This window comes from Chrysemys picta, chromosome 7, assembly GCF_011386835.1.
Source record: "Chrysemys picta bellii isolate R12L10 chromosome 7, ASM1138683v2, whole genome shotgun sequence".
NCBI classification, from domain to species: domain Eukaryota; kingdom Metazoa; phylum Chordata; order Testudines; family Emydidae; genus Chrysemys; species Chrysemys picta.
The window spans coordinates 112,210,067-112,237,687 of record NC_088797.1 but is presented as its reverse complement, the minus strand read 5'-3'; the positions used below and the strand labels follow the sequence as shown (position 1 = coordinate 112,237,687).

The window sequence follows — 27,621 nt, the reverse complement described above, 5'->3', positions numbered from 1 at the left end:
AACATCTGCTACCTTGAACACATGAATAAGAAGTTCCAAGTGTGGGAAAAGGCTTTCAGCCCCTTTCCCCCTAGCTCTGGCCCAGCGGCCCCAGAGAGCGCAGGAGGCAGGTCTGGGGGTGGACAGCGCTCAGGGCTTTCGCTAAGCACAACGCGCGTTAACAATCATGACGGTGCCCAAGGGTGACTCAAACAGGCTCTCTCCGCCCAGCCGCCGCAACCAAGTTCTGCTCGACGCAACCAGAAGTTTCCAGCCGAGCCGGCCAGTTGCTCTGTCTCTCCACCTCCTTCTCCTCCCCCCTTCGGCTCCTCCTCCGCCTTGCCCCTTTGCAGCTATTTCCAGACACTTCCACCCCCTTCGCTGCCCCCTCCCTCCGCCCATTGATTGATAAAGGTGCCGGCTTGGCCGGCTTCCCCGCCTGACTCTACAGTGCATGTCACAGCGGCCGCTGCTCGAGCCGGAGCATGAGCGCCGCCACTCACTCGCCCGTGGTGCAGATGGAGGGCAACGCCGAGCGAGAGCCCCTGCCGCCGGGATGGGAGGTTAAGATCGACCCGCAGACCGGCTGGCCCTTCTTTGTGGATCACAACAGCCGCACCACCACCTGGAGCGACCCGCGGCTGCTGGCGGAGCCGTACAAGGTGCCCGCTGGGGAGCCACGGTGGGGCGGGGGTGGGAACTTTGTAGTGAAGGGCCCGGAGCTTGCTCCCTGCGCAGCGCCGGGCACGGCAGAGGGTAGAGCAGGGGCGGGGGGCGAAGGGACGGGCTGCCGAGCCTCCCCATGGTACATGGCCATTGCGGGGGGAGGCGCAGCCGGGCTTCCCCTCGGTACGTGGTAAAGGGAGGGGGGGGAGCAACAGGCCTTCCCCTTAGTACATAAAATTCCGGGGGGGGGGGGGGTGGCCAGCCGTCCCTCCCCTCCCTACATGGCAAAAGCGGGTGGGGAGGTCGGCCAGCTGGCCCTCCCCTTGGTACGTGCTAATTTCGGGGGGAGATCGAGGGGCAGTGGCAGAGCCGCCTGCCCTCTCCTCAGTACATGGTAGTGCAGTGGGGGTGAGGGGCAGTGGCAGGGCCATCTGCCCTCTTCTCTCCTCAGTACATGGCAATGCAGTGAGGCCAGGAGCTGCCTTTTGTCTCTGACGCACTGCAGTCCTTTTTTTGTGCATTAAATCATTTGATACCTTAGCCCTGTAATGTTTATTTAAAGTTGGTTAAGTCCACCCAGCCTGCCTGGGGAGACACAAACTCTGATTTATTTTTCAGATGTGTATAGCTTAAACAATGGACATCACTAAAAAAACCCTTCCTCCTCAAGGGTTTTTTTTTTGCTTACTAACTGCCTCAGTAATTTTGCTCTCTGGTTTTGTTTTAAAGCTTGCTTACGGGAAACCTATCTCTCACTCCAAATATGTCCATGTAAAGAGAAGCAGCTGAGAGTTAGAGAGCAGTCATGATTTTTCTAGGTGCCCTCATAAGTGAATCTTTAAAGTAAACATGTCTTGGTTTAAAGAAATGCTGAATTTATAATGTCCCTACATTTAAACAGAATTGGTGGGTTTTTGTTAGATTTAAGCAATAACCAGGAGAGACAGAGCTGGAAACCCCCTAGATGAACTAGGAAGTTTTTAAGAGCCTGGTGGAAAATAAGAGTTTATTGTCAGATGTTTGTTTACTTTGTTTCAAGTTCTGATATGCTAACCTTTGTCCCTGCCTTCATTTTTGATACCATATTACTGATGGTCATAAAACATTACTGTCATAGGACTAACACAGGGCCCAATTCTGCTATCCTTACACACTGAGTTCCAGAATTAGGCCTACATAGAACAGGGCTGTACAGAACTCTGCAGCACATCAGAGGAAAGAAAGCTCCCAATGAAATATGGAAGGTGCTGTTCAGGCCAGTGCTGAAAGAAATTTGGTTGGGCTCTGTGTTACTGTATATTGGACTGATAGTCTGAACACCTGATTGTTTCTGCTGCAAGACAAGGTTCCTGACACTTCAGAAATCAGCTAAAACTTCCAACTGTTGCCTTAAAAATGGTGCAGTGCTGGTGGTCTGAGGCTTGTAAAGGTATCAAGTTACTGCAGAGCACCAAAGCAGTTCAGTGGTTCTCAAACTTTCGTACTGGTGACCCCTTTCAAATAGCAAGCCTCTGAGTGCGATCCCCCCACCCCGATAAATTAAAAACACTTTTTAATATATTTAACACCATTACAAATGCTGAATGCAAAGCGGGGCTTGGGGTGGAGGCTGACAGCTCGTGACCTCCCATGTAATAACCTTGCGACCCCCTGAGGGGTCCCGACCTCCAGTTTGAGAAGCCCTGAGTTAGATCATCAGGACAACATTCAGTTCAGACTAACCCTGCAGGTAAGGATTGTTTCACCATTTTATCAGCACACTGGAAAGTCTTAGGGCCTTGTTAGTGGACAGTATTGTTGTCTGTGTTGATATCTAAGCAGAAGCCCACTGTAACAACATTTATTTGTTTTTTAATTATATTTGAAATACATGTAAAATAGACAATTCTGTAGAGGTCTATAATGCATTTTTATAAACCAGCCCATGGAAAGTAATTTTTTTTTCTTTTTTTTTGACTAATGATCACCATTTTTTGTGCAATCTGACACTCTAACCTTATTCATTAATGTAAATATTGGAGCTTCAAATACTAAATTTAACAGGGAATACTCTTTTAAATTCCTTAGTTTTAGAATGATAATTGAATAAAATTTGTTATTACACAGTTTGTGAATGCAGGTCACAGCTGAGAACTCAGAGTATGAGCAATGCAGTACTTAAGGGAAGCCAGAGGGACTGATTTTTCCTCTCACACTGGTGTGAATCAGGAGTAACTCTACAGAAGTCAATGGAATTACATGGGTATAGAACCAGTGTGAAAGGAGATTCTCTGTATTTAATCCAGATTTTACAAAACAATTTTTTCATTTGTTTTCATTTTTGTAAATGTTCTTCTCAAATTCTTTGATGGGCATTGTTTAACTTAATGACAAAGTAAATTATCAGGAGGTAGCCGTGTTAGTCTGTATCCACAAAAACAACAAGAAGTCTGGTGGCACCTTAAAGACTAACCGATTTATTTGGGCATAAGGTTTCGTGGGTAAAAAACCTCACTTTTTCAGATGCAGTAAATGATGTAATTTTTGTACTATTCTGAAGATCTCAGAAAAATATAAATCGGCCAGTATTAAACAAATAATATATAAACCGCTTTAGTTCATCTTCAGACAGATTGTCTGCATAGAGTAATGGGGTTCCAGTCAGTGTTGACACTACTGTAAACAAATAATATTGATAGATGTTTTGTGTAACCATAACACTTTCTTGAAGAGTAAAGAGTGCAATTTTTGAATGACCTCTGTTATAAATTTGCCATCTCTTGGGAAATTAACAAATGTCTCCTCTAACTTGTTTAAGATAAAAAGTCAGATTTAAGCTGCTTTTGATAATCATCTGAAAACAGGAAAATTTTGAATTATAGTGGATCAGAGTTCTTTCTTTGTGACTGAAACAAAATAAATTCCAGCCTTATCTGATGTGAAATCTGTGGTAATGGAAAGTAACTCCCTAAAACCTGGCAGGAAAGGATTATCTTACAAATCAGTTTGGAAGTAGTTTTGGGGGAAAATGTACAAGCGTCTATATAAAAAGAAGAAACAGTTGCACCTACCTTTGAAGAGATATTCTGAAACAAATTTTCCTAATAGGAAAACTTGGAAAATACACCGCTACCCCGATATAACGCTGTCTTTGGGAGCCAAAAAATCTTACCGCATTATAGGTGAAACTGTGTTATATTGAACTTGCTTTGATCCACCAATCACGCAGCCCCTGCCCCCCTGGAGCGCTGCTTTACCGCTTTATATCTAAATTCGTGTTATATCAGATCGCGTTATATCGGGGTAGAGGCGTACTGTCAAAACAGGCATTTACATGCTTTGGAACTTCTTGTCAAGGTCAAGGTTAATGCTTCCTGAGAAGGAAAGGAAAATTGTTGATTTAGTGTTCTATTCTGTTCCTGACAACAGACACAAACTCCAATTGATTTCAATACAAGTTTTGCATGAATGGCCTGATAGGGCCCTTGAAGTGTGGGCCTGAATTTAGAATTACCTATTCAAATTAGGGGGCAGATTCTGGCACCTTCACTCTGATTTAAGTAGCATTATATTTCACTAGTAGTCCTATTGATTTCACTGGAACTATTTGTGGAGTAAGGTCATAAAGGTTTTAAATTCTGGCCCTCAAGGGATATTGTGTGTCCCTAAATAAGAATTCTGAGCTGTCAAATTTGCTACTTAATTGGCATAATTTAACAAATAATCTCTGGCTTTTACATTCAACTGTAAATACAACAATATTTCTGGAGGGGCATTAATTATGATTCTTGTGTTCATGAATGACTGAGATCAGATTTTATATGTAGGCAGGAGGAGGAATACTTTCAAACAGCTTCCTTGTTTTCTCCCTCATTTACCTAGTACTATTCAAATAGAAGAACAAGTTTTGTTTTGTTCTCAAGGATGAGTTGAGGAGTATAAGAGCTGAAATGTTCATTCTTTACCCTGCTATGCTTGGATAATTCAAAAGAGACAAAATGTTTTCTGAGATTTCAGTGATGCCCTGTTCTTTTGGAAAGCTCATAAAAGCAGACAGTGAAACCACTGACTGTGGATCACCCTGGTATTGGTGCTAAAACATCAGTTTAAAATTATCCACATCCTCTTGATGATAATTCATCCCTTTTTGTGACCTGTGCAGTGAAATTAACTTAAAGGACTACAGCAGTGAAATGGAACACCAAGTGTGAAGTCATTTTGTAGCTAACTGAATAATAACTTTTGTGAGACCATTAGTGATAATGAAGCCCCCTTATTTCTGTCATGTTGGGCATGATTCTCCTTTCATTTATTCTGGTTTTACACTGGTGTTACTTCATTGATTTCAATGGCGTACTAGACCTATTATCCCTTAAACCCCTAATCCGGGCCCCCTTTAAGTCAATGGAATAAGGCCCTTGATTACCAGTTAACTGTGGAGTACAATACATGGCAGCAACCACGTGAAGATGTTCTTGTTATTTTCATTATTTACTGTTGCTCTCTTCCCCCATATATATGAAGAACAGACAATATGTTTATGCAGTTTATTAGGTTTTGTGGGAGGAGTGGTGGTTGTAGGTAAGTCTCTCAACTTTAACAGTTTATGGCCCAGTTATTTGTATGGAATCATGGAATTTGTATGGAATGGAATGTCAGAATGGATTAGGGGCATTGTCCGGAGATCAAGGAATATAAAATCTCCAACTAGACTGAAGTGAACAGAAGAAATGTTTTTGGTAATGACTGAAAAGCATTTAGAGTATTAAGGCAAGTTCTTTAACAGCTATTTTCTCCCAGGATACTAACTACTAATTTATTGAATGAGTTGCTGGTACTTTCAATAGCGTGGACCACATAACTTATTACATTTCTACTAGAGAAGTGTTTTCCAACAAATGCCATTGCTTTTCCTTTAGTTTCTTTGTTATAACCATCTTCCCTTGGGCATGTATGTCATTTGTTTTCCTGAGTAATTAATGTCATAACTCAGCATGGCTTTTGCCAAGATTATTTGAAATGGTGGATCAGTCTACTAAATTGTTCAGTGGGAGCCCCTGAACTTTTGAAAATGGAAATGGACCAAATTTAGCTGGGGAGGATGGTTTCAGGGAAGGGCTTGAATGCTTTCAGGAAAGGGAACACATAGACAAGGCTTAAATAAGTGTTAACTAATGCCCCCACTCCTGTGTATTCTTTTTACATGGACTACTCCCCTTTGATGTTTATTTTAACTAAAGATGGGTCACAGGTGTTAACTGCAGAGAGATTCACTGAACGGATGTGAGGGTCATCAATGGCTCAGAGGCATAGTAGGTTGGGGATTGTGGCTATCTTTCACAGTTAGGAATCCCTAGATGCCTGTCGCATTGAATGGCATCTGTCATAAAAGTAACGCCTCTGAAAGCGGCCCTTCTAGCAAAGATCTCACATCATTGGACAATGCTGATTTCCTTGAAATGATGCAAACAAACTGCATTGCTTAGAAAGACCGACAGGTGTATGCAGCTATCCCCCAGGTGCTCGAATTACCAAAGTCTCCCACCCCACCACTATAATTAATTTCTGATTGTATTTATCTTTCTCCCTTCAATTCCTCATCAAACTCCAATCTTGGTTGACTAGACCCACGCATGGGTGGTTTTTTCAAAAATGCTCAGCATTGACCTAACACTTTTCCCATTCAAGTCAATGGTAAAATTCCCACTGACTCAAATAAGAGAAGAATTTGGCCGGTGGTAAACAGTTTTGAAAATCCCACCCACTGGTTCTGCTTCTCTGTTACCTTGCACCTCATACCATCTCTTACTCCAGTCAAGGTAAGTGCACAGTGGTTGTAAAATGCTACCAAATTTTATTTTGCAAGCGTTTTACACTGAGTTTGCACTGGTGTGAGTGACTACACAAGGCAGTGGAGAATTAGGGCAATGAAGATCCACAGATTCACACCTCCAAGGGTGTAGAAACTGTATTTTTTTGAAACCCCTAAATTATACATTTTGGAACTGGATTAGTAGTGATACACTCTCTTACCTACAGGTGTAGGAAAGATCTGTGCCAGTGTTCCTCCTAGTGAGGAGTCTTGTCTTTAACACCTACAACTGATGCACAAGCATGACCGTTCATTATGCCTATGTGATAAACAGCATTGTATTTGATTAGACAATAGTAAACCAGGTGTAGAAAAGTTTGGGCTGGAGGGGACCTTGTGAGATTAATTAGTCTATCGCTCTTACTGAGGCAGGACCGAGTATACCTAAACCGTCCCTGACATTCCTGTGTTTCTTTCAAACATAGATACCTATCGGAAATGAGTTTTGATGGACTAACAGTACCATTCTTCTATGTTATGAACCCCCTCTTCACTCCTCTTCCGTGGCCTCAGTACTACATTCTTGCCCTGTTTTTATCCCAAATTACACCTCCTGATTCTGCTTCCAAAGAAAATATAAAAATAAAAGGGGCTGCAAGCCCGAGAGGTATCTAAAGAGAGGCTTTTTTTGCAACTGGTGCTAGGGAAATCTTATCAGTCAATAGGGTGTGGCATAACAAGTGTTTTTACAGTGCAGAAAAATAATCTATGTGGATGAAGTGCTATTTTAGGAAGTGATACCAGAGGACTACCCTATGAACAATTAAATCAAGATGAAAATTCAGGCAGTAGAGATGTCCTGTGAAGTGAATGACTGACTGGTCACTTGTTTGCATTTGCTTTCCTTTCATGAGTGGCAGCATGTTGCTGCTTCTTGAGATTCATACCGTCACCTGTGCTCTGAGTTCATGGGACACAGCCAGTATTTGGAACACAGAAAACAGCCACCTGCTTCTTAGGGAAAATAACGTAATGAACAGAAGTAGCTTGGTAGAGCACGTTGTCATTCTCATGATCTTTGGCAAGAAAACTCCTGTTGGCAGTGTCTTAGTGGGCTTTACTTCAAATTTATCCCTCTCTCTCTTTGTGGGTGTCAGTGTTTTCTCAGAACATGTTCAATTCAGCCCAACTGACACAATCTTCATGCAGGCCAGCTCCTACTTATGGACATAAAGGGCAAGTATCTTCATGTTCTGTGGAAGGCCAGGATGTGATAGCCTAACAGGAATCTGCTTGGTGAGCAAGAAAATTATAGCTATAATTCCTAAGATGAGATTAGGTCATAGTACACCAAGTTATGACTTTACAGCTAGAAGCATGGATCTCTACTTTTGAACTACATAGAACTTACTCTTGGTTAGATTGTTTCCTCGCTTTTTTTGATCCACATCAGCATATTGTCACTATCCATCAGATAGCGTATACATTAATGGAATACTTACAAGGTATATATTAACTACTTTGGTTAACAGAAAAACAAACAATAAGCCTTATTTGCCTGCACATGTGAAAGGCATGAAATAAAACCCCAGCATTAAACAAATAAAACATCAAAAGCAAGCAGCCTATAAATAATGATGTGACTGATTTGATGCCTTATTAAGACAAATTCATGAGACTAAACATGTTCATGAGTTATTCTATCTTTCTTCAGTCATTAGCTAATGATGCCTCACTCAGTATATATGAACACTGAGTGTAAGGAATATGAAAATCCTGAGTAGGTGAACTTCTGAGTTACAGCAGTAGAAGCAGTATGCTCCAGTAGATTGAACACTGGACTGGGACCTAGGAGATGGTAATTCTGCTCTTAAGAGGCTATGTGACCTTGGTGAAGTCAACTAACCTCTCTGCCCCTCTTACTCACCTTTGTAAAATGCTCTGAGAACTATGAATAAAAAGCACTTTGTAAGTAATTATTATTAATGCATGGAAACATAGCATCGCTGAGGAAACTGGTTAGATTAAAGCTTTTAATTAATATTTTAAGTAAATTACTGTTGACCAGTGGTGCCTAAACTTTTCCTTTGAGGGGGCTGGCCCAGGCCCCGCTGCCCCCCTATGGTGGCACACCCCACAGTTTGGGAAACATTGGTGTAGACAGTCTGGGGTGTACTGATTTCTACTTTTAATAAAGACTCTTAACACTGATGAGTTAGCTATCTAGATCAATTGTTATACAATTTGTGGGGAGAGGGGGAATATTGATTTGGCTATAACTTAATTCCAAGAGGGCAAGCAGTCAGGATTTTTTTGAATTGGAACCACTTCCTATAAGGTAAAAATATTCTCATGTAAATGGAACTGGTGCATCCTCCTTAGTTCAGAATACGAGCTACTATTATCATCATATAATGACATTTCTGTTTGAAGTGGAATAGACTTATGTACAAAGAATACTAGGTTACTAAAATGTCACAATCAATTTTGGCAGGCACTTTTCAGTTTATTTTATATTGTTCTCCTGACCTGTGAGACTCCTGGCCCCCTGAAAACATGGGACCAGATCCTGCAACTCTCACTCTTATGAAATAGAGCTTAATCTTGTGTTCATGGACTTCAGTGGGTGCCAAAGCAAACCCATAGTCTCCCTGAAGCCAGTGGTGAGGGTTCCAGAGCGGATTCAAGGTCTGCATCATAACTTAAAACTTTCTCCTTTGGTGACCCTATAAAAGAAATCCCAGTGGTTTCTGTGAATGTTCATATAACACAGACACATACAGTACATACATTTCCTCTTAGTGCCTATCTGTTTCAACCTCTCTGTAAGAGCTATGGAAAAGCTAAGTATTATAATTAATATGTAAGTCTTAGAGGACCTCTCTTCTTTAGAACACAGCTTAGGAAAATGTTACTGGCCGTGTGTTCTGTAAGAAGCCAAAATGTTGCTTTTCAACTTTTTTCCTGTAGATCCTTGTAGCATTGTACATTTTGGAGTTCAGTCCTACTCTTCTTACTCATGCAAATCATTTCCGATTTAAGAGACCTGCTATAATGACGTGTGTTATAGTTTGCATCCAGCATATTCTGGAAAATTTCAACATCTGTTGATAGAACAATATGGAAGAGTAAGGAGTGACTGAAAGCTCAGGCATGAGCTCAGGATTTGACTAATTATGATAATTTTGGCCTCTGAGGAATGCTCTGAGGAATCAGCTCGATGTGTTGGCCTTACCTCATCCTCCACACCAGGAAGAGAGGGCTGGTGTGTAGAGACTGTCGTCATAAGGATTCTTTCCCTTCCGTCATGCCCTGCTTGCTGAGGGAGCTCATTTAAAAGCTGGGCGTAAGGTTGAGAACCTTGATGTCACTTCTGACCATACCCTCCCCATCGGAAGCCAAGAATAGGATGTGGTAGCATGAAGCATTTGTGCTGGCTGCACTTTTATTTATCCTGGTGATGACCTCACAGCAGCATATGCCCTCTTCGCCAAGAGGGGTGATAATTGTAATTGCCCTTTAGCAGAGCTACCCAGCACTATGCATCTCTTTCACTTGCAGCTTGTTTGAAATGCAGGAGCACATTTTCCTTGCTGGTTAGTGCAAGCATTATATGATCATGATTGCTCAATGTTCTTTAATGTGGTTGTCTATAAAGTGGTGGATTGACTCTAAATTGCCACTGTTGATTTTAAAGCCATTTATGATGTAGGCTTGTGACGTTGTGCAGTCTATATGGTTTTATAAAAATATAAGTGAATATAATGTAACTGGGTTATGCTTCATGCAAAAGGTCTCTTGTAAGGTATCATTACAAAGCCTATAATCTACTGAGTGTGATCATCCCATTTGTATAAATATACCACTCTTGTATCTAAAACTAGAAATATAAAACATAACTCTGAGGGCCTATTGTAATTATGTAAAGTGTGGGCCATTAAGGATGGTTTGGAATCTTGATGACTCCCATTGTCTGCAAATGGCTGTATTTACCTGTGAGTCTTCCTGTATATGTGTGTGCTGGCAAGTGAGTAATGAAGTCTTGCAGTGACGTGATCATGTCACCTGAACTGGAATCCATCTTTAACCTGGTGCTTTTCTAGTGAGGGGGGGTGGAAACCCAGAGGGACAAAGGGTTCCCGCCTTATACAAAAGATATATAAAGGGGTGGAAGAGAACAAGGGGGAGAGGAGCCATCATGAAGAATCCCCTAGCTATCACCTGAGCTGCAACAAGAGCTGTACCAGGGGAAAGAATTGTGCCCAAGCCTGGAAGGTGTCCATTCTGAGAAAAAACTTACTAAAGCATCTCTGAGGGTGAGATTATCTGTATTCAGTTTGATTAGGCATAGATTTGCGCATTTTATTTTATTTTGCTTGGTGACTTACTTTGTTCTGTCTGTTACTACTTTGAACCACTTAAATCCTACTGTCTGTATTTAATAAAATCACTTTTTATGTAGTAATTTACTCAGAGTATGTATTAATACCCGAGGGAGCAAACAACTGTGCATATCTCTCTATCTGTGTTATAGAGGGCGAACAATTTATGAGTTTGCCCTGCATAAGCTTTATGCAGGGTAAAACGGATTTATCTGGGTTTAGACCCCATTGGGAGTTGGGCATCTGAGTGCTAAAGACAAGCACACTACTGTGAGCTGTTTTCAGGTAAACTTGCAGCTTTGGGACAAGTGATTCAGACCCTGGGTCTGTGTCTGGAGCCAGACGGGAGTGTCTGGCTCAGCAAGACAGGGTGCTGGAGTCCTGAGCTGGCAGGGAAAACAGAAGCAGGGGTAGTCTTTGCACATCGGGTGGCAGCTCCCAAGGAGGTTTCTGTGATCCAACCCATCACAAGGCTATATTTAAAATCTCTGAACCACTTTCTGAAGGGTTTCTGCATTCACATTCCACCTGCTTTTCAGGTCCGTCCCATCACATATAAGAGAACAGATGGTCAGGTTTATCCTATGCCTTTAAGACCACTGTTGGACCTTACTTTTTAACCTTCCCTTTTATTAATTTATCTTGGCCTCCTCTATTTTTAGTTTTGAGATGATTTTTTTAAATTATAATCATTTTTTTAAAGTACTAAATGTTAATTTGCCCATCCACTACTGGGGGTGGAGACTTTATCAATATTATTATTATTAAAAATAGTTGCATTCTCTGTGGCACATTTTACCTTTGTAGCAGCGAGATGAGAGAGCGATTCCTTTTAGTCCATTATGCAGCATTGGTGCATAGGACTTGGATTTCTGCTTGCTTTATTTGAACCAGAAGGGTCGTGGACTAGGTTTTTAATCTCATTATATTTTGTTTAATCATTTCTTTTTATACATGTGTCTTGAATATGGACTCTGGCATGTGTAAACATCCGTGTTCAGACATTGTTTATTGTAAGGCAAATAGCACATAAGAACTGATTATAAAAAGTACTGACAAGCATGACTTCTTCCTAAGCTGAACCCTGAGACTGAACATCCTTCAGAGGGGTTCCCATGCTCTCACCGTCATGGTACTACAGTGAAAATTCTGTCTCTTCCCCATCAGTATCCTAGCTGTGATGTTGTTCTTTTTATATGCTAGAAGATTCCTGTGTGTGAGTTGAGAAACTTCAGCCTTTTGTGCATAGCACTGTGAATTGCAATTTCAGAAGATCCTTTTTGACTTAAAAACCCAGTTATTGAAATCTCTGTTCTCTTTTTATCACTTACTATGATTTTGAACAATAATTAAGGATACAATTCTGTCAAGGATTCCATGACTTTCTGGGACCTCCGTGACTTCTTTTGAGGCAGCCCCGGGGCCGCCAGAACCACTTACCAGCAGTCAGCCCCCAGGCCTGCTGGAGCAGTGATCCCGGAGAGGCTGGGGTTTGGTCAGCCCCCCTGGGGCTGGAGCGGCTGCAAGCTCCAGCAGCGCTCTGTTCGTCTCCTCTCCCTACCCCCCAGGGTATTTTTAGTAACAGTCAGGGACAGATCATGGGCTTCTGTGGATTTTTGTTTATTGCCCGCTACCTGTCCCTGACTTACTAAAAATACCTGTGACAGAATCTAACCTTAATCATAATAAAAGGCCAGCTGTGCAATGGAACCAAAATCAGTTTGCAATGATTTAATTTTAAAAAGCCTGCTCTCTTTCTGGGATAGTGTCTTGACTCCCTCTGGATAGATTTTAAATATGTTTTTTACATACATATAGATTTATTTTTATGTTTAAGGACTTCTCTTTTCACTAAGAAAACCTTTTATTTCTAGAGATTCTGAATTAGAGGAATAATCAAAAAGAACAGGAGTACTTGTGGCACTTGTGGAATAATCAAGGATCTGATGAATTTCACATTATCATTTAGATCTCATCTTATTTACTATGCTAAGGTCCAAACATCAATGAGAGAACAGAATTGGACCTAAAAGTAAGTAGTTCGGGGCAGATCATTCTATCAGCAGACTGAAGTCATGAAAATTCAGAGTTCTCTGCTGGGTGACTAATCAAGAGAGGACTGATGCCTCTGGCATCATTGTTCCCTTCCCTATACTGCACAAAAGCCTTTCTGTAGAGATGACAGAGAGATTCAGGTCATCAGGTGTGGAGGGGACAGATGGCAGCAGATCATTTCACCTCTCACCCTCCCCTCTACCAACCCTGCAGTAAATTCCCCCTTCAGTTAATATTACTAAAGGCTATGGAGTTGTCACTTAGCATGAATTCTGGGGGCATCAGAGAGAGGACAGGAGAGTCCACAGTAGAATGAAGCTTTGCTACTATCGGGCCATTACAGGCAGAAACCAGGACAAAGGCTGAAACTTCAACATTGATGGTCCTTAAATTCATTCTCCACAAATGTAAAAGAAAACAGCAGCTGTGAAAGGAATAAATGCAAACAGATTTTGGGTCCATTGTATATCTGGGGTGAAATCCAGGCTCTGCTGAAGTCAATGACAGACCTCCTATTGACTACAGCAATGCCATGATGTCACCACTGGACTTTATGGTTCAAAGTGACAGTAGATGCTCATCTCAACAGAATAAATATTTAAATAATTGAGTTTTTAATTGGAAGAATCCTTTCAAATTGTAATTCAATTGAAATAAATGAGAGTTGGTACTTAGCACCTTCCAGGAGTGCTCAGACTCTTGTAGGATTGGGCCCTTAAACTGGTACCTTTACCTAGAGGAGGTATCTCATCCTTCTCTTCAAAGTGCCTTTTCCAACAGAATTTACATGGAAAGATCTTGCATAAAGGACTAATGTTTAAAATTCTCCTGCATTACTCTGGATGTGAGATTGCACTGGCAATCGTAGACCCTGAGTGGAGGGCCAAACTTGGGGGCCATATTGCAAGGGCTGTTCTGTAGTTACGGTTTTATAGTGTATTGTGGTAAGGAGTGTGATTCTGGGGGGTTTTGTTTACCAGCATAGTTATGCTTATTTTGCTTCACCAAACCACAGTAAACTACTGGTATAAGCACTTTTATACCAGTAGAGCTGCATCTCTACACTAGGGTTTTTTTCCCCCCATTTTAACGATGCTAGTTTAGTTAAAGCAGCAAACTTAAGCATGGGCAAGGCCTTATTAACACAAGGCCATGCTAAACTATTGAATTAGCTAGTTGCTGATACCACAAACCATACAAAGAGATTTTGGAAGACCACAGGGAAAAGGGAGTTATTTTTTTTAATGTAAATCCATGTTTATTTTTATATGAAAAGAAAGTGTTAACTATGTTTGCACCAGGAACATATAGCTTCAGACCAAAATCAGCCACTTGTATTGTAAATGATCTTCCAGTGTCTCTAGTTAATTCAAGAAAAGACTTTATTTACAGTTTGCTTGTACTTTAACCACTACAAAAAATTTTTAATCATTAATTATTTACATGCTGCTGCTATTTGTTGACAATGCTAGTTTAAAATTTTATAGCAATGTGTGTATCTTTTGTTTTGACAACTGAGAATTACTACCATTTAAAAATCACAAATCAGTAATAACAAGGTTTTAAAAAGCTTTCTGTAATCAGTTTTTAAAAAAACAGAAATTAATGCACTCAATTTGATGATTTCTAGATGTTGTACAAATGTTAAGCCTCCTAACACCGCAGAGACAGGAAATTGTTTTATAGACCGGGAAACTGATAAAGGATAAAGGGAACTGACTTCGTGACACACAAGTCTGTGGCAGTTGGAAAACAAGTTACATCAGTAAGATTAACAAATTTATTAGAGCATAAGCTTTCGTGGGCTACTGCCCACTTCTTCGGATGCAGTAGCCCACGAAAGCTTATGCTCTAATAAATGTGTTAGTCTCTAAGGTGCCACAAGTACTCCTGTTCTTTTTGCGGATACAGACTAACACGGCTGCTACTCTGAAACTTATCAGTAAGACTGTGATTGCATATAGTTACATAGACTTCTTGGTGATGCATCATATATCACATTTTACTTTATTATTATCCGAGGTGCAGTTGCAAGGGCAAGTCAGAAGCATAGGGAGAGATGAAGAGTGGGGAGGTAATGAAATGATAGGGATAAAATGAGGGATGGGGAAGAGAAGCTGGACTGAAGAGAAGATGCTGCAGCTGTGTCACTGTAGCACTTCAGTGTAGACACTCCCTATGCTGACGGGAGGGTCGTTTCTCACATCAGTGTAGGTAATCCAGCTCCCTAAGAGGTGGTAGTCAGCTTAACAGAAGAATTCTTCCATTGACCAATCACTGTCTAAACTGGGGGTTAGGTCAGCATAGTTACATCTCGGGCATGTGGATTTTTCATACCCCTGAGAGATGTAGCTATGCAATGGAAGTTTCCAGTGTGGACCAGCCCGGTATCACCGACTAGTAAGCTTAAATTAGTATAAATTAAATGCTAAAAAGAATAATCAGGATTATAAAAAATAGTTGTAATTGGATGACCTTCCTTATGTTGGTCCTGCTTTGAGCAGGGGGTTGGACTAGATGACCTCTTGAGGTCCCTTCCAACTCTGATATTCTATGATTCTATGATTCTGTGTTTGTGATCTATGTAATTCACAATTCAGGCTACTTCTGGAGGCAGAGAGGGACAGAGAATTTTGTTGCTTTTGTGGGAGGTGCTCAGATACTAGTGTGGAAGGCCATATAAATACCTTCCTAGATAGATAGATACATACATACATATACTTAGCTACAGTTTTTATAATTGACCATGAAGAGAATTCGAGTACAGGGACTGACTACATTCGTAATTTTCCACAAGATGTACTTACATTTATTTACAGCTGTAAATATAATGACAGATTACAGGAGTACAGTTCATGCTGTTCTGTTTAAGGTGGTGTCAATGTTTCCATTATAAACCCTATTTTCAGGGTTTATAAGCGTGCTATAAAATTTCACTCCAGGCAAATCTTGGCATTTTTAAAAAAAACACACAAACACGCCTCTCAGCCTCTTTGTTCTTGGGCTAGTTGTTTTGCATTTCCAACCAGGGCCTGAGCTGTGGAGGCAATGATTTGTCAGATAGCTGAGATGGTTCACAAATTTAGGCAGTCTAAAGGGCCTGAAAATAAAATGTGTAGGACCCTAACATGATCATCTAGGATGAGATAAATCCTATGGAGGGTGGTAGTGATAGAGGAAACCTTCACAAGGATTCACCTCATTCCAGATTGCTCTGCCTTGGGTTGGAATTGAGGTTGCAAGGCCCATCTCCAAACCTAGCAGACTTCTGAGATACCAAGGAAGATTTTGCCTCTGTACCGGCCCCTAGCAGCTTCCTGATAAGGTGTCTCAATTGGAGCCTTGCCAACAGGGACTGCCCTGCCATAAATATTTCATGGGAAAGATCCAATACAGCTTCAGGAGGCATCTTGTTTGGGGTCCTCCTGGCCCACCCAGGCTCTAACCCAGGGGTAGGCAACCTATAGCCTATGGCCAACCAAAGGCGGCACGCGAGCTGATTTTCAGTGGCACTCATACTGCCCGGGTCCTGGGGGGCTCTGCATTTTAATTTAATTTTAAATGAAGTTTCTTAAACATTTTAAAAACCTTATTTACTTTACATACAACAATAGTTTAGTTATATATTATAGACCAGGGATCGGCAACCTTTGGCAGGTGGCTTGCCAGGGTAAGCTCCCTGGTGGGCGGGCTGGTTTGTTTACCTGCCGCATCCGCAGGAAGTGGCAGCCAGCACATCCCTTGGCCTGCACCGCTTCCCGCAGTCCCCATTGGCCTGGAGCGGCGATCCGCGCGGCCAGTGGGAGCCACGATCAGCCGAACCTGCGGATGCGGCAGGTAAACAAATCAGCCCGGCCCGCCAGGGTGCTTACCCTGGCGAGCCGCGTGCCAAAGGTTGCCGATCCCTGTTATAGACTTATAGAAAGAGACCTTCTAATAACGTTGAAATGTATTACTGGCATGCAAAACCTTAAATTAGAGTGAATAAATGGAGACTCGGCACACCACTTCTGAAAGGTTGCCGACCCCTGCTCTAACCTCTCCGTAGCACTGATCTCATACCCTGTGGGTCATCTTCTACAAGGTTCACAGGAGGAAAGGACAATACCACAGAAGTGGACAAACCTCCCTTCCACGCTAGAGTGGGGAGAGCTGCACGAGTCATCCCAGCTGGGGAGTATAATTCAGGCAGACATATCTAGCTACCCATAGATCTCTCTATGGCAGGGGTTCTCAAACTGTGGGTCAGGACCCCATTAAAATGGGGTTGCCAGGGCTGGCTTAGACTTACTGGGGCCCAGGGCTGAAGCTGAAGCCCGAGCCCTACTGTCTGGGGCCAAAGCTGAAGTCCGGGATCGAAGCCCAAGCCCAAGGGCTTCAACCCTGGGTGGTGGAGCTCAGGTTACAGGCTCCCTTCCTGGGACTGAAGCCCTTGGGCTTTGTTTCCCCACCCCCCGCCTGGGGCAGTGGGGCTCAGGCAGGCTCAAGCTTCAGTCCCCCCTCCTGGGATCGTGTAGTAATTTTTGTTGTCAGAAGGGGGTCATGGTGCAATGAAGGTTGAGAACCCCTGCTCTATGGTAAGGGAATTTTCTTCAGAAGGATTGTGTGGAGCAGCTGCTGTAAACCAGGCATGGAATCTAATGACTCAGCCTAATCAGCAAGGTGTTTCTTCCAAGCACTGAATCATCTATTTTCCTGACTGCTAGGCAGCATGGTTGGCTTCACTCACTTGGCAGAAATTCTGCTTTGCACATGGCTTCAGTTGCCACTTGCTGACTGCTCTTGATTTTTCAGGTAAACTCAGTTTGCCGACATAAGCATATGTCCCTCCAGTGCCTAGAAGGGAATTGCTGCCAGTAGCACTAGGAACACTGTTGATCTAGATTTATATTTGCAGGGGAAATCCATTGATACAGCAGGGAGGGTGAATTGGTGAAGAGGACCTAGTTGTTTGTACTAAGAGTCCAGCAGCCCCAAAATCATCCATATGCAGGTGCTGATTCTGTTCTTGCATCTGTTTAAGTCTGAAATAATAAATAGTTACACTAGTATAAAACCATTGTGAGATCAGAATCAGACCCATAGTCTTTAATTGTATGCAGAAGATAACCTAAAATTATTTTTCTCTGAAAACTTTCTGGGCCTGGTTTTCATTTCTGACTTCAGTGGAATTTCTCTTAATTTACACCAGTGAAAGAAAATTCAGGCTCTCTGACTCAAGCCCCTTCCCTCCTGGAAGCACTTCATATATACCTCTACCCCGATATAACGCTGTCCTCGGGAGCCAAAAAATCTTACTGCGTTATAGGTGAAACCGTGTTATATTGAACTTGCTTTGATCCGCCGGAGCGCGCAACCCTGCCCCCCCGGAGTGCTGCTTTACCGTGTTATATCCGAATTCGTGTTACATCGGTGGTCTCATTAACTTTGTTAAAAGAATAGAATTTATTCTCTGCAATTCTATAGCTTACTGAGTTTCTCAGTACTGGTTGTTTTAAGGAGACACTGGCATATGGGAGGCTCACTCAGTGTCTGATTGGAAAATAATTAATTTTCATTTACTGAATTGGTCTGCTTACATATGACTGTGCTACATATCTAAGTAATTTTTATGGTTACAACAACACTTAATACTACGATAGAAATGTTAGAAATCCTATTATGTCCTCTTATTAAACTCTCCCTTTACTGAATAATGACATTACCCTCTGTGTGGTAGAGTGCCTGTTACATGATCTTACTCAAATACATCTGGAACTTGGCCCTTAGGAGAGCCTCAAAATAGAATGACAGTTGCAGGAAGAACTTTATTAGAGGACTTATGAGGGAGCTTGGTACAAACCACTTCCATCTTATGCAGAGTATTAGTATAAGCATAATCCTGCACCATGTAGACTTATCTTCCATTCCTTTTGTTAGATTTCCTTTTGGTATCCTCCCTTTATTACTCTCTTCTTTTGTTATTCTCCCCTTAGCAGCTATTGCAACTGAATCACATTTAGCTGAAAGCAGATACATTTTTCAGTATCCAGCATCAAGAACACTCTTTTAATAGCCATTGGAAAGAACAATACTGATGAACATTGCTTTTCTGATAATCTCCTGTTTTCTTGAGAATTTCTTTGTCTATAAATGGGCTTGATTCTAAAAGTTGCTGAGGGATCTCTTTCTGATCTCGCACTGCTGTAAATCAGACATGTCTCCACTGAAGTCAGTGGAGTTACACTAGTATAAAGCTTCTGTGTCAGATCAGAATTGCAATTATGAAATGTGAAAAATTTGGATATGTTTAAGCTTAAAGTTGCTGTCTATCAGAAGTGAAAACTTAAAAATATCCCTAGACAAATAATTTGTTCATCTTTTTTTCCCTACTGCACACAATTCTGAATGATTAGCAGCTGTAGTAACTGTGCATTAGAATGTGATACCAGTTGCTCATGCAAAGGAATTTAATTAGAAATAAAGGAAGTTTTAAAGTTCTGACATACAGTTCTTTCATTGCTTTGAAGATGGAGGTTTAAGATTACTTGTTCTTATGAGTTGCATTGGTCCTAACTTCTAAACTTTTCCCATGTGGTGTTTTTAATTTTTAGGAGGGCCAATCATCAGCAAATGGTCCTTCTCCAAGGCAGCCACAAGTAAGAGAAGGAAGCATGGGATACCCTCAACTTCGTTCTGGCTACATCGCTATTCCAGTTATGCATGAAGGTGCTGAGAACAGACAGCAGCACCCGTATTACTCTGTTCATCAGCCTGGCATGCAACGATACAAAGCAGAAACTGTGCCCACCACAAAGCGGGCACAGTCACCTTTAAGGGGGGCCTATGCCCACTCGGAATCCCCTGCTAGAGGACCAGCTGAAGCTGCTCAGACAGATAAACAATGTGGACAGACAACAACAGCTGCAACAGCCCAATCTCCAGCCTCACATGGGCCTGAGGTAACTTGTCAGTAGTGCTGGGGTGTGTTTTGCATTACTCTCCAACATTTGTGACCTAAAATGGCATTACAGCTGATTTATCCCTCAAAAGTCCAAAATTACCATAGAATTACATTTTCCCCCCCAATACTTTCAAAATATTAATACAAACATAAAAATGCACTTTTTAATGGTTCTGCTGACAGTCGCTTCACTGTAAATGCTTTACATTTTATCTAGCATCACAGTGTCTCACTCACAAATGACTGTGCAGAAAGAATTGCACATAGATTGATTCTGTCTCTTGTCTCAGAAACAGAGGCATATAAAGCCCGATTCTCCTCTCACACTGGTTGACTTAATGGAGTTATTCCTGATTTACACCATTGTAAATGAGAGCAGAACTGAGCCTACGGTGTTCTGTGACATAACTATGAAACAATGTAAGTGACAAAGCTAAAAACAAACCAAACCAGACAAAAAATAAAGGCTGCTGTTGTTTAGTTGTTAATAAATGAGACCATTTTAGAATCCACCAAACTGCACTAATTGCAGCTGAATATTTTTAAAGTGCATATTATTTTTAAATGTATATATCATTTGAATTCATTCTAAAAAAAGCTTTAAAGATGAACCGAAAAATAATTTTTCTGCCTATGCCCTTTACTAATTTGTTACTATATATTCACAAAGATTTTTCATAAAAAAGATTCTGCTTGCTTTGTATCTCAGATGTACCAGACTTGGTTCCTATTTTCTCTGGAGAGCCAGAGTTGAGATAATATCCTCACAACAGACTGAAACCTGAGCTTGAGTTTTCCCAGCCCTGAGTTGAGTGGGGAGTGAATGTTGAATCTGAGCCATATTACATCTTTTAACTGAGTTTGTACTCAAATAGTGGCAGAATTCACTCTTCGTATGATTGGCCCATACACCACATGATTTTAAAATTCTGTGTTTTGTCCCTGAAGCCCAGAGTGGCACATGATAGAATAGTATCAGGGGGTAGCCGTGTTAGTCTGTATCTACAAAAACAACAAGGAGTCTGCATCCGAAGAAGTGAGGTTTTTACTCACGAAAGCTTATGCCCAAATAAATCTGTTAGTCTTTAAGGTGCCACCAGACTCCTTGTTGTTCATGATAGAATAATGAACCAGCTACTGGGTTTTGGGTTGTTGTGTTTTGGTTTTTTTTGTTTTGTTTTTTGTTCAGTGTGGCCAGGACCCCTAAGCCATATTTGTGTAACCACTTTGGCCAGTCCTCTTTCCTCTCAGTACTTTGTGCAAAAGGACTTCCAAAAGTATATTGCCCCATGTAATGTTGATGACACTCAGTGTGCATGTCTTCCAAGCAGTATCCCTTATTGTAGCACTTTGGGTCAGCTGTCCAGATTCTCAGAATTCCTTGATACAAACAGTAGTTGATAGGGATACACAAAAACGGTGTGGCCACAAACTAGAGTGTGTTACCTGTAACAAGAGAAGGCAACTGTGCCTTTAAGTGTGATGTCGCCAAGGCCTTATTTTCCTAAAATATCCAGTTAGTGCAGTTCCACCGATAGTACCAATGGTGGAAGCACTGGTAGACAAGGTGCCACCAGCATTTTAACTGTCATGTTACTTAGACTCATTCTGAGCAGTGTTCAGACAACAGTGCATTAAAATGCTAAGACCACATTAGTATTGCTACCACCAGTGGAGCTGCACCACTGGGAAATTAAGAAAGTCATTCTAGCATTCACACCCCTATCCTAACAAGATACAAAAGCACAGGAAGAAGTCCTAGTGTGGCAAAGGCAACATTGTTTATGTGACTGGGTTTTTTTTCCACTTTGTTTGCTTAACTTTTTGCCCCACATCTAACCAGTTTAAACAAGAACAAAGTTTCAGATAGAGACTGATTAAATGTCCCCTCCCTCCTCAGGGAATGCTGCAGCTCAGGTTTCACCTATTACAGTGATGCTTTCTCACTAGTTCTGCAGTTGTCCAGCAAAAAACAGGGAAACCAAATCCTGATGTGCAAACAGATTCCACCACTACTCCCCACTGTCTCTCCCTATTTTTGGGGGGCAGGGGAGAAACAAATGTTAAGGCTGCTTTTCAACATATTAATAAAATAAAAATGTGAAACAATTAACACTAGTTAATAATCTTGTTTTTACAGCAACCTCATTCTCCTACAACTTCTGACTCACAGTCAGTTTCCCCTCAGTCATCAGGTAGACCCAGTGCAGGAAGCCATCAGGTCCGTCGAGGTTATATTCCAATTCCTGTGATCCATGAGGAAAAAGGCCTCAGGCAACCATCACAAGTATATCATCAAGCACAGAAGACACACTACCCTGCCCAGCAAAGTGATTACCATGTCCACCAGCCAGTGTATCACAAAATTCAAGCTGATGAGCTGGAGCCCAAGCCAGCACGAGAGCAGTCCCCATTCAGAATGTCTCAGAAGGGTTCATCAAGTCGTGAAAGTTCACCAGCCAGAGTTACCACTCAGATACAGTCCCCGGTTCCCATCAGAGTACAGACAGTTGTGGACAGACCCCAGGTATGTGGGATGAGCAGAAAAATCTGATTTTTCTATTGTAATTGTGCTTTGTGTTAATAATGTTAACGATCTGGATTATACTAATAAGCACACAGAATTTCACACATGTAATTCCAGCATCAGCTCCTCAGCTCATGTAAATCCAGTTTACACCAGCTGTGAGGATCTGGCCTTCAATATTGTTGTTGACAGTGCCACCATGTTACTGAGGCACTATATTCTCATCAAAACTAGCATTTCACACAATAGGGTGCTAAAATCCTCCTTCTCACATGGGAAACTGTCAAAATTAGAGATTAAATGAAAAAGAAAAGTTCAGGGATACTCTAAATCAATTCTGATTGAAACCCAGAACCGGATTCTCTTTTCACTTGCACCCTATGTAAATCAGTTAGTGGTGTAAGGGAAGTATACATTAGAGGCAAATCAGGCCCATGGGCTTTATAGTAACAATGCAACTTTGTCTCATTCATCATTGATTACAGCAGCAAATCCAGAAAGTAATCATTATTTATCATGATGAAAGGAGATTGGTAAAATCTACTCTACAGTTTGTTTCTACATACAGTACTTTCTCTAAACTTAATTCATTCAGGGACAAATTGTCCAATTCTGCAATTTGTTCAAGACAGTGAAATTCCACCACACGGACAGTCATTTTCTATAATATAGTACCAGCGTATAATATCCTAGACAAACTCTAAAATATAATACTGTTTAGTGCTTGTCATCCAAAAGATTTCACAACACGTTACATTCACTAGTTAAGAATCACAGCTTCTTAGTCAAGTGGGTATTATCATATCCATTTTCCAGATGGGTAAACTCGCATAGTAAGACACAGGACTAGAAACTAGGAGTGCTGACCAAGATTAGCGCTTACTAGACGACAGTGCTTTTTACATGCCTTTTCTGAAGCATAGTCACATGACAGTCAGAGTGGTGTCTGATTTAGTGAAGGGAAGACTACATTTTGATTAGATGCATTTCCTGAAAAGAGCTGTATTTGTTTTATTTACAGTCAGCAATTCTGGAACAATACTTGGGGTCAAATTCTGCCCTCAGATACAGTTGCTCCCAATAGCTGAAGATAGAATTAGGCCACTTGTACTGAATATAATTAACATGCAAAATGTAAAATAATATTAAGCTTCCTACTGAGGCCACAAAGCAAGGACATTTTGAGTCGATTTGACTTCAGCATTAAACACAGGTTGACTTATTCTAGGATTTCCATCACTTAAATCTGTAAAATAACCCTAAACCTCTCAAAGGTGGGCTTTTCCCATTGAAGTCAAAGGGAACAGAATTAGGAGCCCTTTTGAAAATCCCACCTAGAACATGAACAAAATAGTTAAAGGGGGTTGGGGGAATCAAAACCCAGAATTAATGACATGTACTAAGTTTCACTGCTTGCTTTGTTTTCGTTTTCTTTTTTTTTAGGGCCAAACCTTAAGGCACTTAATTAGACTTTATCCAGTCTTTACTCAGGCAAAAATAATGTCCTCAGTGCATATCAGCTCTGAAAATTGGCCCATTTACTTAGGTGCCCTACATCAGTATTTAAGCACCTAACCTTAGGCACCTATATCCAGAATAATTGGTCTAAGAGACTTTCCCATTGCCACATCATGAATCAGTGAAGGAAATGGGAAAAGAGCTCTGACTCTCGTGACTCCCAATCCTGTGTCCAGACCACAAAGCCTTGCTACCTTTGGTTTTTATGGCAATACATTGTAATTTGTTTTGATGCCCTTTTGTCTCATTCTGACAATTCTACCTTTGTAGTGCTATCTCTCATATAGATACATTGTAACAGGTTTTGCATCTTAATCTCCTGTTGTAAGCACTCCACAGCAGAAACGCTGTCAATAAAATAAATGTTACCAAAAGGTTAAAGATCTTGGAAGGTTACTTTCAAGTCAAATCAACAGAGACAAGAAAGTGCATAGACTGTTAAAAACCTGACAACTCCTACACTTCCAGAAAATGCTATCTCAGGCTGTGGCAACACTACACACCTTACAGCCAGGTAGCTGCAGCACTGCTAGTGCAGACACTCTAAGCCGATGAGAGAGAGCTCTCCTGTCGACTTAGTACTCCAGCCCCAGCAAGGGATGGTAGCTGTTTCGCTGTCCATGCTGGCACTTAGGTCAGTGTAACTTACGTCATTTAGGGGGGTGGCTTTTTCACACCTTGAGTGACTTAACTTATTCCGACGTAAGTGGTAGTGTGCACATAGCGTCAGTTTGTTAGAAATTAAGAGTGAAATTTTGACTATGTTAAAGTCAATGGCAAAACTCCCACTGATTTCAATGGGGTCAGGATTTCACTCTAAGGGCCCAATCCAGCAACCCCCTTTGCTAGGGCCTCTCATTGAAATCTATTGTTTCAACGTGAGTTCAGCATGAGGAAAGCTTGTAGGACTGGGCCTTAATATCTTCGAACTGGTTTGTATAATAATCTCTAACAACTTTACTTTGAAAGGCAGTCCTTTGAGTAGTATTTTTCAAACAGCAAAATGCAGCAGTGCTCTGGAAGGATAAACTGCATTCAAAGTGTTGTTTTTTGAAGTACAGGAAACTAGATTTTAGGTAAAATTTGACTAAAACATCTAAAACCAGGGCACAAGAGAATGGAATAATTTCAACTTTGCAGATAAAAAGTTTTAATATTGAGACTACATAGAATAAGTCACTGATTCCTCTTGTAAAAGTGACAGTATTCTACAGTAGTGTTCTAAATAAAATACTCAACACTAATCTATGGTCAGGGATTGTAACTTCAGTGTTGTAACTATTCAAGGTTTTGCATCATAACTTGATAGAAGCTAGGCAATGGCATGGCCAGGCAGCTCTGACTGCTGCCTCCACCCAGAGCACTGGCTTTGCAGCTCCCATTGGCTGGGAACCACGGCCAATGGGAGCTGCAGGGGTGGTGCCTGCAGGTGGAGGCAGTGTGCAGAGCTGCCTGGCCATGCCTCCGCCTAGGAGCTGAGCGAGGGGGATGTTGCCATTTTTGGGGAGCCCCCCAGGTAAACGCCACCCAGAGCCTGCCTCACCCCGTCCTGTGCCGCAACCCTCTGCACCCTCCCACACCCAAACTCTGCTGCTGCTGAGGTGGGGACGTGCGGAGGCAGGTAGGGAGCCTGCTGGCCCTGCCCCCCCACCCCCAAGTCACAGGTCACAGTCCGTGAATTTTTGTTTACTGCCCGTTACCTGTCCATGACTTTTACCAAAAATACCCATGACTAAAATGTAGCCTTAATTATAGAATATGAGCTTACTAATTTCTTGTAGCTGAGATCCACCAGATTCCTTCCTGCCCTTGGAGCATCTCCACCCCCCCTCCCCAGGCCCTATGCTGAGTTGAGATTGGGGGTAGATGCATGGCCCAGGTCTTGCAGAATGGATAGGGGGACTCTGTGCTGGCCCATTGCAGTCCATGTCTGGGCCCACTGCACCTCCTAAATGATGCAAGGGGATTGGATCTGAGTAGGAGAACAAATCTCCCAATGAAAAGACCAAGTTAAAGCAAATGACCTTTGGAAATAGTCTTAGGTTGGTAATGGCGATGTTTGCATTGGATTTTACCAGCGCTAGTTGTCTATTAAGAAGTTGGTGTTAATACTGATATTTTAAGCAGCATCTTTCAATTAAGCCTCAGTATGATGGAAAAGATTTGAGACCTAGTGATTTTTAGGTGCCTGAGTTTTTTTGATTCCAAGGGACCAGTGATTTTTAGGTGCCTGAGTTTTTTTTGATTCCTGACCTGAGACACCTTAAAAAGGCCTGATTTTTTCAGAGCATTGGTGCTCATCACATTCTGAAAATCAGGCCTGTTTAAGGTGTCTCAAATTGGGCAGCCAAAATCACTAGTCACCTTTGAAAATCTTTTGGCCTGACAATTGTAATTTTTGTTTACAACGAAGTAGCATTGTTTTCATATCTCACAATAATAAACTTTCCTCCTTCTTCAGGCTTCTCAGCAACAAATCCCACCCCAAGAAACACTACATGAAAGCATACCTGAAAACAAGGCAAGCCCATCAGGAACTGAGATGCCTTCATCTTATATCCCAATTCAAGTCTTTCACAAAGAACCAGATTCTAAACCACCACCACAGAAACCTCCACCCACTGCAGAAAAGATTGATGAAAAGGTTGATAAAAAGATTCCCTGTCCTGCTAAGAGTGCACCTCCAGAGGAATGGCTTGCTTCTGAAGAAACTTCACCACAGAAGAAGATGGAAGTGGAAGAGACCCAGAAGCATCCTGGTGTCTTGAAAGTAGAAGCAATTCTAGAGAATGTTCAAATGCTTGAACAGGCAGTTGATTCTTTCAAAGGCAAGAAAAATGACAAAAAATACTTGATGATTGAAGAGTATTTGACCAAAGAGTTGCTAGCCCTAGATTCAGTTGACCCAGAGGGTCGTGCAGATGTGCGCCAGGCCAGGAGAGATGGTGTAAGGAAGGTCCAGAATATTTTGGAAAGACTTGAACAGAAAGCAGAAGACGTCCCAGAGGTAGTTCAAGTTTATGGACTTCAGTCAACCTTGATGGAGAATAATAAGCCACCACAGGAAATCATGGAGATTGATCCTGTGGCGGACAAAACCAGGAAAGATACAAGTAACGAAGATGCCAAAAAGGAAACCAAAATGGAAACGCATCAACCTGAAACTAAGGAAGAAGTATTTACCAATCTTGCCAGCACAACAAACACAGTTAATAACCCAACTGAACCATAGCCACATACTGAACTTTAAAGCTCTCAGACTTTATAACTTGAAGTGTGTTTTAAGTGAATTTTAAGTTGCATGCATTTCAGAAGCTTTTCATCAATTGGTTTTTAAATCAACATAGCAGCTTGGGACACACACTTGCCGGGGGGGGAGAGGCTATAAAGAAAATGATGCATATATCCTATATTCTTACACTTTATAAAGAGACATGTTTCAAGAACGAGTCTTGTTCTTAAGATACTTTTGTGCCAGCTGGATGCAAAAAATGCCTCTGGGTTAACATTGATACATGTTGTATTTTAATGTTTCTTCTGCAGGTCATTTTTGTAAAATCAAAGCCCTGCCTCACCAGAATATCAAACCCTTCTACAAATGTAGCCACTCTAGCAAGAATATTTTATTTTTAATGTTCATAAATGGGCACTTTAAGTAAAGATGCATAGAAAGCGTGTAAGAAATTGTAGAGCTATTTATATGTGTGAAGGACTTCAGTGCTATATTTTAAAAGGGAAATAAAATAATATAGAAATCTGA

At 41.5% G+C, this 27,621-nt stretch overlaps 1 protein-coding gene across 1 annotated transcript; it reads left to right on the top strand.

Moving 5' to 3' along the window:
* Positions 1 to 315: 315 nt before the first annotated feature.
* Positions 316 to 27,621, top strand: BAG3 (BAG cochaperone 3). The gene is made up of 4 exons (XM_005284171.5): positions 316 to 641; positions 19,467 to 19,814; positions 21,957 to 22,343; positions 26,323 to 27,621. Exons 1-4 carry the CDS (start codon positions 465 to 467, stop codon positions 27,091 to 27,093), a joined length of 1,683 nt encoding a protein of 560 aa, XP_005284228.2. The 5' UTR covers positions 316 to 464; the 3' UTR covers positions 27,094 to 27,621.

Bases quoted from the DNA above. Each gene is read 5' to 3' on its own strand.
- BAG3 (XM_005284171.5), top strand. From the start codon at position 465: ATGAGCGCCGCCACTCACTCGCCCGTGGTGCAGATGGAGGGCAACGCC. The intron at 19,815-21,956 runs GTAACTTGTCAG...TTGTTTTTACAG, and splicing joins CAGCCTCACATGGGCCTGAG to CAACCTCATTCTCCTACAAC. The intron at 22,344-26,322 runs GTATGTGGGATG...CTCCTTCTTCAG, and splicing joins CAGTTGTGGACAGACCCCAG to GCTTCTCAGCAACAAATCCC.